The sequence below is a fragment of the Ostrinia nubilalis genome, chromosome 17 (assembly GCF_963855985.1).
Source record: "Ostrinia nubilalis chromosome 17, ilOstNubi1.1, whole genome shotgun sequence".
In the NCBI taxonomy this organism is placed as follows: domain Eukaryota; kingdom Metazoa; phylum Arthropoda; class Insecta; order Lepidoptera; family Crambidae; genus Ostrinia; species Ostrinia nubilalis.
Genome location: NC_087104.1, coordinates 3,413,363 through 3,427,687, shown reverse-complemented (window position 1 = coordinate 3,427,687; position 14,325 = coordinate 3,413,363). Strand labels below are relative to the sequence as shown.

Here is a 14,325-nt window from a genome sequence, read left to right as displayed (position 1 = left end):
GGTTAAGAATTCTTTTGTCCTTTTTCTGCTAATACCTAATGTGCGAATTTATTCTTTCGTTACTTTAAAAAAAAAGAAGTCCACTGCTAGACAAATGCCTCCCCAAGGATTTCCACAGCCACCAGTCCTACGCTGCCATTTCCAGGTGCTTCCAGGAGATCCGTAGGCATACCCGAGTGCCTTTGCTTTAGTTTAAATATTGAAATTGATACTTCGTCTGTCAGCCGGCTAACTATCATGAATCATAATAAAATAAACAGTATTGAAATTTTCAAGAAATATTTTTAAAAGTCAATTAGGTTTCAGCACCACGTTCTGAAACAATCGACCCAAGAAACATTGTATCACTACAATACAAAATACCTATTTCAACATTCGTGAAGAGTTTTACACACATTACTATGAGGTCTCACATTGCGCGTGGCGTGGACGCACAGAGTCGAACACGAACCAATCACAGAGCTCTATTCAACGCTGTGCGTTCGATTTGCTGCTTCACTTAAGCAAGCATCGTTTGTGAATACGGGCGTTAGAATAATTTTCATATGCACGTTCACAATACCGGAACACTTACAATGCATATTGAGGTCGGAAAAAAACTCATTGAGACTGACAGATTATGCAGAAATGGATGCACCTTGATTATAATTCAATGTCGAGTGTTGCCGCCCAAATATCAAGGGTAGCTAAATAATAATGATGATTATAATTTGAAAGAAATAGATAGATAGATAGATAGATTCATTATAATTTGAAAGAAATAGATAAATTGGTAATAATGAAAATTCTATATCGATAATTCGACACCCAACAAAAACAAGTGGAAACTGTGGATTTTACGGAAGGTTTTTTCTAATTTTATGCTTTCTAGAAACATTGGGAGTATTCACAGGTAAAGTTGGCAAAATAAACTTGTCAAAACACATGAGATCATAGAAGTGCACATCGAATTCGAAATAATTTCTCCATCAGCTTTATACACATAATGCAGTACCTACTTATAATACCGCAGAGAAGTCGCAGACAGAAGCTAGGGTCTCTTTTATTAGAAAAGATAAAAGTAAACACGCGATAGTTACGTTAAACTACGTATGCGCACGCACGCTATCGATGGATCTCGTGAATATAATAACAGATTATCATTTAAGAAGAATGTACTAAGCACCTACACTATACTTTAAAAAAATTCAACGTAATATCGCGGTAAATATGATGTGTTCAAACTAAGTACCGGTTTCTCTAGAAAACGGGTCTCTACCCTAATATTCTGAGAAAGCTACCGCGAAAATTTTCAAATTTTCCCCATCTGGAATTTTTTCCCGGGAACGACACACAATATACAAGATCCAAATGTACCAACATGATGCAATAAACATTTAAGACTATGACTATAGACATTTCAAACTCTGAAGTTCACGAAAAACTGGTGAACTTGGCAAAAGGCATTCGTATATGGGACATATTTCGTTGGAAAAAGACACAAATGAATGTCGGCCCTTCAAAAACCCAGAGCTTGGTTATTAGCAGAATACTAAGTAAGACAATTGCGATTATTTCCACGTCCTATCCGTAGCAATGACCGACTTGGCTGCGCGTGCGCCGTTCATCTATAACAAATAACAATACAATATTATGCAATAAATTGGAATATTGAACAGGATTTTGAGACATTATTTACATGGTATTATTTATTATTATATTTAGTTTTTGCCCACGTCTTCGATACATACAGGGTGAAAAGGACATTGTCAGAAACCGCCTAAAAACCGCCCAAAAACATTAACCCATCATAATTATTTTCTATTTTTTTTAATACATTAAGCACCCTTTCATTCTAATGGACACTTAAGCATTGAAAAATTAAATAAATAAGTCTTTTAACGTTTATTCTATAATACTATTACAACTTCCGGACGTTTTGGTGCGTGGCATGGTCTAAAACCTATCAAGTTCCATAATTTTTGCCGATAAAATCTGTACGAGGCATTACCGTACTTTATTGCTGGGAGTCCATGTATAGTGATGTTCCTGCGGCCATCATAGACAATAAAATATCGATTTTGAAAATAAAATAAATCGATTAAACTGCTTTGAAGACTAGATTTGCGTTAAAAGCTAAAAAGATATTGACACTATGACAAGAAGCTATCTAAAGTGTCCAACTGGTCGAAGGTCGTAAATAAAATAAAAATAATTAGGACCATAAACTGATATTCATGGTATCATAACTGTAAAAGTGTCAGAATCCGATGTTGAATCCAATGCCAGTTGAAGTGTGAGAAACATTATATCAACCTAGTATAGTTGCCAGTCTCTCATAATCTATGCCAATGAGGGTTTTCGCGATTGAAAAATCCGCCAGATGGCAATACGTAGACGTGAGGTCCAAATGCTGCATGATTGGTTATTTTTGACATGACATTGATAGATATCCACCAATCATGCAGCATTTGGACCTCGCGTCTACGTATTGCCATCTCGCGGATTTTTCAATCGCGAAAACCCTCATTCATAGCACATGTATAATAATAGACCAAATGAACTTTTATAGATTGTGAAAGAGAAGATAAAGATTTTATTATTTTATTAAAATCTTGCCACGAGGTAGTTTTTCAGTAGAAACCAGGATTGGATAATCGCTACAGGCAAGTATCAGAACATTTTATAAATATTTTTAATCGATTATATCCTTGTGAATCGTTTTAATAAATTCTCATTTTACTTTTTCAATTAAAACTTTTTCAATCCCTAGTCTTGTCAAACTGTCATAATGTCAACAAATTATAAATGTCACGTCAGTTGACTCAATTTCAGTCTTCTGTGCGTTTATTGTATTTTTATTTCAATGAAATAGTGCTAAAGGGTTAGTACTAAAAGTGAAAGCCTTTTTTCAGAAAGAAAACCAATGTGGTGCCCTTATTATTCATACTGTTTGAAAGTTACAAGTCAGTGATACAGAGTTGCCGACATTATAACTCCGTAGTGATACCATACCAAAGAAGAAGTTTTCCTAAACACTTGTGTTATTTTTATATGTGATCAAATAAAAAGGATTAATTCTACTGCTCAAATGGAATAACTTATCCCAAGAGACCGAATATAAAAAAAACCTCTCCATAGAAATTATCACCATCACGAGGATGTGAATTTTTTTGAGAATTTGATATTGGTCCTGTAAGAAAAGTAGTTGTATTTCAGTAGTAGAATCATCAACCCTTCTTGTTTCATCAGCAAGAGCAAGATTACTATAAAAACGCCCTGTAGGTAGGTATTGTTAAGCTGAAGAGTTTGTTTAGTGTCAAAGACTGTCACACAGTGTAACTTAAATTGGCATATTATGATGATGAACATAAAAACTTAAATAAATATTTATGTTAATATTTTTTCTATTTATTTATTTTCCCAAAGCTTCACAGTGACAGCTGAAACAGCAATACTGTTGTAAAACTAAACTTGGAACAAACTGTTACAAATATTTTACAAATTAAAATAAAACCGCATGTTGCTTTACTTTCTCGTATAGGTAATAAATGTAATTAATGGCTAGATTATTAATGTTACTTTATTACCCTCAATAGTGAGGAGATCTTATAAAATGGTAACCCTGATTTTCATTGTCATTCAAGTGCTCTTTCTACGCAAGCTTCTGTGATTTGGCCAAGGGCCACACACATTGCGATAACATTATGCGACATTGATTTGACAGCAGCGGAGTGAAGTCTTGCGACTATGCAAAATGATACCCTGTAATCGTAGCGCATATAGACATAGACGGGGCGGGGCACATAGCTCGTAGAGCTGATGGCCGCTGGGGCAGGAAAGTTCTTGAGTGGCGACCACGAGCCGAAAGACGTAGCGTGGGCAGGCCTCCCACTAGGTGGACCGACGATCTGGTGAAGGTCGCGGGAGGTGCCTGTATGCGAGCGGTGCAGGATCGGTCTTCGTGGAAATCCTTGGGGGAGGCCTTTGTCCAGCAGTGGACGTCTTTTCGGCTGAAACGAACGAACGAACGATACGTATTACCACTATTTACCAGACATTACTATTTATTGCATACTCGCCGGATTACACGTAGGAGCACGCGCGTTACAGCTTCGGCCTTGCATTATTATAAGATCTTGTTCCGCCCTTTTACGAACTTCCTCCGTGAGGATATCCCCGCCGAATTCTATGATGAACCTATCAAAAGTCATATTCTGCAATGTCAACCCACCACAAGGTGGACCGACGACCTGATAAAGGTAGCGGGAAGGCGCTGGATGCAGGCCGCTACCAACCGTGCGATGTGGAAGTCATTGGGGGAGGCCTATGTTCAGTAGTGGACGTCCTGTGGCTGAAATGATGATGATGATGATGAAATGAATGAAAATGACAAATCTTCGAACGTGTATAATACCGTGCCAAAGTAATCATATAATTTTGGCACCTTAATAACTATTGCCGTTTTTGTTGTAAAGATCATGCAGCGCTACTTGCGGATATTATTGGAAAGAAAACTATGTGGGCTCTAGATCTGAAGCCGCTTTAACGAACACGAAGTGCTCATACAATGCGGCGTATTTTCTTCCAGTCTTTAGTCAGGACTTTAGTCGAATTAAAACCCCGGTTGAACGTGATATAGCCGCACTAGAATACGATGCTTTTTTGCATAATCGCAAGACTTCGTTCCGGTGTCGACCGAATGTTATCATGATGTATGTGGCCCAGGGGTTACCGTAGCCGCTAAGGTTTGAAACTTCTTGCTTAAAATATTGTAGTCTTTGGCATAGACTACGACGGTAGTCATGGAGATATGAGTTTGTTATCTCGTGTCAGATGTAAATGGTGAAAAGAAAACTCATGATTCGTGTTATTTTTATGCAATATGTAGGTATTTTATAAAAGTGGAACCCCGAGTGATCTCCAAAACCCATTCTATTATTATATACGATTCGGCTTCGATATCTATAATACAATAGCAGTTTATTTCATGTGTCAGATGACAAGGGTGGAAACAACCTACGATTCATGTTGTTTATTTACGTGCAATATGTGGGCATATTATAAAGTGGAATGCCGAGTTGTATTTCTAAAACTTGTTCTATTATTTTATACTATTTGGCTGCGACTCGGCGTGACGACAATACAAAACATTTTTCGCGAATCGGTGTTCATACATTCACACAATACATTAGACGCCATGTTGTCATAAACGACATATTATAAAATCGCTGTGATTTAATATTCTTAATCATTAATTTTATGGCAAGTGTCCATCAGGAATCATTGTTCTTACACACAGAATCGTATTATTTCGCTTTCGGGTAGTAATATGTCAAAATTGTTGGTTTTTAGGCGAACAATGTATGGAGAACGAACATTGTCCTTTGGAAATCCTTTCTTTCTAAACTCGCAATCCGTTCAGTGGTTTTAGATGTGTGTTGAAGGATCAGTCAGTTCGTTTCAGTCACTGCTTAACAAATGCCTCTCTCAAGGATGTTATAGAAATGGACCAGTCCTGCGCTGCCCAGGTACATCTCCCGATCTTCACCAGATCGTCTGTCCACCTAGTAGGAGGCCTGCCCATACTACGGCTTCCGGCTCATGTCAATCAGAGGATTGCCTTTTACTTACTTATTTTTTATAATTAGACTGTTTGCCAACCAAACAACAAACTGTACATACATTCTGAAGGAGGTATGAAACTGCAAATTGGGCTCTATGCAAATCTTGAGCATCCCACGGTGCCGTGCCTCTGCAGTAAAATTAATTAACCCCGATCATTAATGCACATGAAGTATTAACATTCTGCTTCCAATTGCATCGCTTCAGTATTAAATTACGATCGTATCTGCCGTTATTATGGCAACCATAAACGTTGTTTTAAGATTAAATTGAAGTCAAGATATTAAGGTACAGAATACATTTCGAAAAGCCGCTTAATTTGTATGGAAATATCTTAAAATTTAGCATGAAATTAAAGAATTGGTAACGCGTTTACGAATTTTTAAGCAACGCTAATGAAAGTGTTAAAACGAGTATCGGATAAGGACAATCTGATAGTAAGCAAATTACGCCCTTTTTTGGAGCGAATTAAGACAGAAATGTGTTAATTGTTTAGTCGAATGGTTACCAGGGTTCGCGAACAATATAATGTAAAAATATTGTCTATTTAAAAAATAAAGATACATTATGCAGTGGCACGCAGGGCATATTATAATAGCCAATTGGGCAGTGCTTTTCTGGATCTACAGCTTGTCCGCCAGTAAAAACACAACCAATGAAGGTTAAGTTTGTCCAGGGGGAAAGTTAAGCTGCCATTGGACCCGCACGAAGTTATTCAGAAGAACATACGAGGAGTTCGAAGTTAAGGACCGACTTCCCTCCAGTCTAAAGCGGATGATAGGACAAAAAGAGGTTTAATAAACTGAAGCCACGATAGCCAAATGGTGAAGGGGTCGGACTGGCCGACTCGTGATACGAGGAACGCTGGTTCGAACTCCGCTGACGCTTGGCTGTTGTGGTAAGCCCCAGCCAGCGTTGCCAGACGTCCCGATTTTTAAATCAAATTTAAATGTCACGCGCGGGACAGGTTCTGTCCCGCTTTTCGGAGAGAGACACTCACTTCACCAGACTATTGTTTGAAACGCCATATTATTCTAAAGAATATTTTTTTTATTTTGATTTTTGTTTTTTTATTCTAAAGACAAATTTAACGATAGAGTAAATCTGATTTAAAATATTATTTTTTTGTTAAAATACATTTTCTATGGCTACTTTTGCTATCTATTGTCACGTAAACGTAATTTTAAGTCAAATAAAAGGATAAATATTTGAAAACCTTTGATTATATACGTTTTTTTACTATGTCCCGCTTCTGACGGAAGAATCCCGCTATTTTCACTCAAAAAGTACCAAAGTCCCGACTTGGCGAAAAAAAAACTGGCAACGCTTGGCAGCCCACTCGTGACCAAACATTTTTTAGCTTAGTACGAGGGGCTAACGGGACTATTAGTAATTTGTGCAACAACAAATTACTAATATTGTTTTAAAAAAAAAAACATGCCCGCTGCTGTAGCAATATCATAAACATCGAATATTTTCAAACTTACATCATCTACCTACATCATCGCATGTAATTTGCAAAATACATTCTTGAAAGTGATTGACTTCGACAAGTACCGTTGAAGTGTTTATACGTTTGAAGAAGCACTTGTTAGTAATTATTACATTATATTGTTATTTTCTGCTTAACGTCTGTTACAAGGCATTTCGTAACTCTACAATCGCAAGTCATTTGGGAGGCTCGCATCCACCTCTTGTGATCGAAGTTTACTCTGTCATTGTCTTTAAGGTGAAAGAGGAAAAGCGTAGAAACTTTATTACAGAGTTTTAGTCGTTTTTGTACATCTCTTTTCTTTTTTTTTATCGTGTCTTCTTCTGTAGCACCTCTGTGGCGGATTTACACATTTGTCGCCGGTAGGCTTTCGATTTTTTAACAGATATTTGGCCCCAAAATTGCCGCCCTCTAAAATTTGCCGCCTCAGGCTGCAGCCTACTTAGGCTACTGGTAAATCCGCCCTGTCATTATGTCAGTAACACGGAATACTTATTTGCGCATCTTACCATCAGAGCCCCGCTCTGGACCAATTTTATCTTTGTTCCAAAATAATATCGGTTTCAAACTGGAATAGAATACTTGTGTATTCCATTCCAGTGTCAGTTCCAAAGCATAATGTCTATTATTTCATTAGTTGTGTGAATAGAAAGTCATAGATATGTCAGGTCAGTCTATGTATAATACAGTTGCTTCTTTGCTTCTTTCGTTAGCCTCTCCTTATCTAAATTATGTAAGTGAATCAATGTCCGATGTTTAATGCAGATATTGATACTAAATGGCTAGTCGATTAATATATTCGCGATACATAAGGCTGCGGTCACAGTAGTGTTGCAATATTGTATAGCATAAGGCTGCGGCCACATAAATGTTGCAATGTTTTAATTTTCGAGGATTTTATGGTATTTAGAATGCACATTAAGATAAGGCTTATTTACAGCCTTATTCATAAACACATCCCAGCATTGTCATGGCCATGCTCTAATATTTCCTCCCGATATTAAGTTTTGTAATATCGTATGCAAATTCGGTCGGGAAGCGTCGGCAATTTCCGTGCGTTTCGTCGATTTTATCAAGCGTTCCGCAAAATGCTTCTGTGTGTAATTGGTATCTTCCATCAGCTGTGGTTGAACAAAGAAATTAATCACAAATGTAAGTAGGTATTTCTTGTTCTGGTTTGAACTGTAACCACCCTGGCTTCCTCGACAAAGTGATATTCAGTTCGCTTCGTGTCGAATCATACCTCCGAGTTGGTAAGGTCCAACTCTACCATTGACTACACCATAAACGCAACATCCTAAACATTGATATCCTAATTAATGCACTGACGGCCTGATGGCCGATGGGGCAGCAAGGTTCTGGAGTGGAGGCCACGTACTACCACAAGGTGGACCGACGGCCTGATAAAGGTAGCAGGAAGGCGCTGGACGCAGGCCGCTACCAACCGTGCGACGTGGAAGTCATTGGGGGAGGCCTATGTTCAGCAGTGGACGTCCTGTGGCTGAAATTATGATGATGATGATGATGAATTGATGCACTAAAAGGGACATCCAGAGAACCTGGGATTGATTCCCAGCAGGAGCATACAAAGTGGTTTAATTACCTTGAAATTAAAATGTGATGTAGTAATTTTTCGCTACGTTTCCTTAAAAACAATCATTGGTAGAGACGGAAGTGTGCTTTAATTTGAATTTTCAATATAATTTTATTATTATTATGCATTCGAAATTTGTTATTTCTGCTAACTCTAATTTAATTCATTATCATGTCCAATTTTTATTAGCAAAGAAGTAGGTAGTTATACTTCCTACTACTTAAAGAATGGAAAGAATTTTCACCAGTCATCCGCTTTGTAATGGAGGGAAGTCGAACCTTAACTTCGAACTACTCCTATTTTTAAGTCATTCAAAAATTTTTAATTGATGGTGAAAACGGTCATTAAGCATTAGACCTATAGTTAAAGAAGTAGTTAATGGTGTGGGTAGTAGCTACACAATGCTCATTACTATAATAAGTTAGCAACCAATTAAACGTTTTTATGGCCAATAACTGTTATTAGGAGTTTGTCAATCCATCTTGCGGTATTTCGAAATAATAGACATGATTATAGCTAAGTAGAGACTACCTTTCAAAGCATAATAATAATTACACGAGAAGCGCCTCAATGCCAGTACCAAATTAGAGGCTGTCCCATTGAAATTCTTCGCAATAATCACTTGGTTTGATGTTACAATAGAAGGAGATAAAGTAGCTCTGATTTACTAAAAATATCGGCCATAATTGATGACAGAGTCACGATTCTTGTGTCTTGTTGCTTGTATTCTGCTAATCAGCTGTTAAAGTACACGTACTTTAACAGATTTTAACGCTTGAGTGTCGGTTACTGCGGTATTTGAATCTCTATCTATCTCTAGCTTTTTTAGAAAGTTTATACCATGTGTCCCGCTAAAACACGGCCGTATAATCTAAACATTCAAACACCAGTTAACCTTTTTTTTCTTGACACACGGACACATAACGGATATGGGTAGGTACACTTGGAAAAAAAATTAAAAACAATTTCAGGTGTTTTGTACAGTCGCACGAATACATCCGACTATCCATTTTTGCAAAATAGGCTCTATGATTGATAAATGTTACCAGTGTTTGGCCTTACGAGAAACTACATACATTATGTTCTAAAAAATCCTCAAAATTTGATTGCATATGAAGGCATAGTCGAAGGGCTCCGTGACTCTACCGTTGTACTCTACCAATATAATATTGACAGGTAATTAAATATAACCTTATAGATTATTAGGGCCTGTGTTTCGTCACGACTCAGCCCATAAACCGTTGGTTTCCGAAACGATGCACTTAAAATAATCGTTTTGGCCCACGGCTGAGGGTTTCGAAGGGCCATAATTGCATCATAATACGGACTATTGATAAAATAATGGTAGAATTAATTGTTATTATGCCCTTAAGCTTTGTTTGTAACGCACTTACGGCCATTGTAAATTTAATTTAAAATATTGTATGTGGTCTGTAATTGCGGCTTTATAGTGTCTTAAGATTATAGAAACTACGTATCTAAATAATAATATGAATATAATAAAGTGGGTGTGCACAGATAGATGATCCAATACCAGAGCCCTATATGAGCGTGACGGACCCCCTACGAACCCTATAGACCCTACAAAATCTATAACGAATCCACATTTTACGTTAGTTTTAGCCAAAAGATTCTTCTGTTTGGATTCTTCTGTGAATTTGTAATGTAACTAATGTTTTTCGATGTCCAGTTTATCGCCGATGCAAGAAAACATAGTCAATAATTAACTTTAAAAAAAAATAAAACCGACTTCAAATGCGTGAACACAAAAAAAACTAAAAATTAAAAATATTGCGTATAAAAAAGTTCATCCCCAATTTTCCACCCTTGGGGGTGAAATATTTTCTTCAAATTCGCATGAAACCACCCTTTTGATAATACCTATTCAACAAAAAAATAATCGTTCAAATTGATTTATAATCGGCGGAGATATTGCGTATAAAAAAGTTCATCCCCAATTTTCCACCCTTGCCTTGGGGGTTGTTTTTTCTATTATTAAATTTAAATGGGACCACCCTTGTTAGTAACAAACATAGAAAAAAAACATACGGGTCGAATTGAGAACCTCCTCCTTTTTTGAAGTCGGTTGAAAAAGAAAAAGAACTCACCAACAAAGACATCTCGGTATTCTTCGGCATCATGGTGACGTCGCCGGGGCGCACGCCAGGACCGCAGTAAGGCAGCGAGGGGCCCCGGTTGGGCACGCGCGGCGGCTCGTGCAACGCCAGTAGCGCCGCGTGGAGGCGCGCGCGCGCTGCGGATATGCCCCCCGCTCCCCTCACCGCTGCCTCCACCACGTCGCCTACGTCTTTCTCCCATCTGAGAAAGATTTCATATATTTCAAGGGAAAATCCAAAATACCTATCTTCTTTGTCTTGACTAAACATAACTACCTCTTCTGCCTTTTCTACTTGACCTTCACTGGTTGGGTATTTATTAGACGTCAAGCTGTAGATTCTGGCTACACAGGAGTTGCAGCGGTGGGAACGAAAGTTGGCATGGGACTAGTCCAGTGTTACTTCTTCTGCTCCAACTCCAATTCCTCTAGCCAGGGTGGGAGTGTATGCCAATCCCTCCATTTGCCTCTTTGTGAATAACTAGATGACCCTCATCTTGCAGTAGGTACTAAATGACCTGATGATAATGATGATATCTTCAGCTTCGTAACATTTTGAAAGATGATGATAAGTAGGTTTAAGTCAAATGACGTCCACAGCTGGATAAAGGTCTCCTCTAAGGATTTCCACATAGATACATGTAGATATGTAATGCTTTCAATCCAAATGCTCTGCAACTGATGGCCTAAAAAGGCCAAGACTAATGTCTTACATCAATTGCTCAGTAAAAACTTCATATAATTACACTACGTTAAATACTCAAGTTATCCACTAACCTGCATCCCCCTAAACACGACCTGATATCCTCTTTCAAGCTCCTCGAGAGCGTGCACACTGGGCTGTCCGAATCGGAGGTGGTGTGAGATCCGTCGGGTTTGTCCGACCCGGACAGCCTGCGAGCCGGCTCTGGGTACTCGCTCTTTGGCATCGAGGGCGACACTCGGCCGTGGCTGCCCCCGCCGCTGCCATAGCCTGTGGAAAAAAATAATTAACAAAAGCTGAAAAAAAACGGTCTAACAACTTATGTATCCTCCGAAGCATGGAATCATAATTATTTTCTATTCAGATTGAAATTTCCTAAGCTAACAGAGCACAGGTTACCAGTTCTAGCTTAGAAAATGTCAATCATCTTGTAGAACATGTCCTAGAGCATGACCAATGCTTAATGGGTGCTATTTTGGTTCAAAAATTAATTCATGCATTCAATTTGAAATTACGGCACTTACTAGGGTCGACCTTTTCTGGTTCAATTGGTTTTTTTCTTATTTCCTAAACAAAATCGGCCTATTTAAGCGGAATTTTTCATTCATGCATTGTATAAATTATTTTTCTTTTGTCTTTCTTTGAAAGTGGTGGCATAAAGCAACTTTTTATCTAAAAATCGAACCCATAAGTTCGACTCGTCACTAGAAGTCCTAACTCTACGAAAGCGTTAAAACAGAATATCGTTTGTCAGGATTAGTTTAAGAGATTGTCGCCATAACAATAATGTTAACAGCATAGTTGTGTTCCGGCAGTTAAATAGCCAGTTCCTCCGTGGTTGAGGATTCCGGGTGAAGTTCGCTTCCACCTTCGGCCTGATCGTCACTTATTACCATCAGGTGAGATACAAGCCAAGAGCTTCCTCGTTGTGGATAAAAAAAAGATTAGAAGCCACTGACCTGATGAGGTAGAGGGGGCCCGGCGCGGGGTGCGGGGCGCGTCCGGCACGTCCCCCTCCGCTGGGTCCTCCAGCGAGTCCACGATTATCACTACCTCTTGCTCCTCCTCCTCTGTGTACAGGGGGTTTGACCTGGGGAGATAAAGAGAGATTAGGGGCCTGTTTTACACCTCTGGCATATTTATCTGTCAAATAAACTACAACGTTTGATTTCCCAGATACATCTGGCCAAGAAAGTCGTCGATAATCAGCAATATTTGTTAGATACAGTTATATGTCAGATACCTGATAACTAACTAGTTTGGAACTTCATCAGGAAGCAGTAGAACGTGGAGTAGAGTGACGAAGAAAGTTGGATACGACAAGCTTAAGTAAGATAAGGTAAATTGAGAGAGACAGACAATAAACTGCTTTGGGCTGATGATGATAATGAAATTATGGAAACATTAATTTAGAAAGTTAGTTATTTTTGAGAAGCATAGGACTATTGTTTGTACTTGCATCGATGAAGGCTGCATATTATGTGTATTTTTTTTATGCATAACAAGGCAGGTATTTGACCACAATCGCACCTGGTGTTGGGATGCAGTCTAGGATGGTACATATCTGCCTTGTTATAATGTTAGGCGGTTATCACACTGCGCCGCGCTCCGTCGCGGAGCGCGGGGCGACAGATTTAATAATTGTATGCAAGTACCTCAGTTTGTATGGAAAACACGCGCGGCACTTCACACTGACAACGCGTCATTCGTGGTTGATTGAGGCGTGATTTTTGAAGCGCGCGTGAAGCGCGGGGGCGCGCGGGCGGGGCCCGCTACCGGAGGCTGCGTGTAGTAGTGTTACAGACGAGTGTTACCTGAGTAAGGGCGGCTGCATGAGGTCGAGGGCGCGCAGCGGGTGCTGGCGGGGCCCCCTACCGGAGGCTGCGTGTGGTAGTGTTACAGACGAGTGTTACCTAAGTAAGGGCGGCTGCATGAGGTCAAGGGGGCGCAGCGGATGCGGGCGGGGCCCCCTGCCGGAGGCTGCGTGTAGTAGTGTTACAGACGAGTGTTACCTGAGTAAGGGCGGCTGCATGAGGTCGAGGCGCGCAGCGGGTGCGGGCGGGTCCTCCTACCGGAGGCTGCGTGTAGTGTTACAGACGAGTGTTACCTGAGTAAGGGCGGCTCGGGGGCGGGCGGGGCCCCCTACCGGAGGCTGCGTGTAGTAGTGTTACAGACGAGTGTTACCTAAGTAAGGGCGGCTGCATGAGGTCGAGGCGCGCAGCGGGTGCGGGCGGGTCCTCCTACCGGAGGCTGCGTGTAGTGTTACAGACGAGTGTTACCTGAGTAAGGGCGGCTGCATGAGGTCGAGGGCGCGCAGCGGGTGCGGGCGGGGCCCCCTACCGGAGGCTGCGTGTAGTAGTGTTACAGACGAGTGTTACCTGAGTAAGGGCGGCTGCGTGTAGTGTTAGAGACGAGTGTTACCTGAGGAACCAGAGGCTGCGTGTAGTGTTACAGACGAGTGTTACCTGAGTAAGGGCGGCTGCGTGTAGTGTTACAGACGAATGTTACCTGAGTAAGGGCGGCTGCATGAGGTCGAGGGCACGCAGCGGGTGCGGGGCGGGGGCGGGCGGCGCGGGCGGGGCGGGCGGGCCCCGGCCGCACGCGCACCCAGCCGCGACGCACTCACGGCGCCCTCCACCCTGCACAAACACAAGCATATTAGTAACATGACCGATTAGTGCAATGACGAAATGACAAGGAAAAATGTCCGTGCTTGCGAAAAACATTATTGACAGGTAGTTGCTAATGAGGGTTATCGTTTTTATACTTAACAGTTGGCACCCCTGGCGATTGACAGGACCTTACTCTACAGTGGC

General features: G+C 40.4%; 1 protein-coding gene across 1 annotated transcript in view; it reads right to left on the bottom strand.

Moving 5' to 3' along the window:
- Positions 1-13,463, bottom strand: part of LOC135079639 (uncharacterized) — a 58,714-nt gene extending 45,251 nt beyond the window's left edge. The window contains exons 1-4 of the mRNA XM_063974263.1: positions 13,423-13,463; positions 12,469-12,599; positions 11,584-11,779; positions 10,799-11,009 (exon numbers count right to left, since the gene is read on the bottom strand). Of these exons, the coding sequence (XP_063830333.1) occupies positions 10,799-11,009; positions 11,584-11,779; positions 12,469-12,599; positions 13,423-13,442 (558 nt within the window). The 5' untranslated portion in view covers positions 13,443-13,463. The remainder of the gene's footprint in view (positions 1-10,798; positions 11,010-11,583; positions 11,780-12,468; positions 12,600-13,422) is intronic.
- Positions 13,464-14,325: the final 862 nt, after the last annotated feature.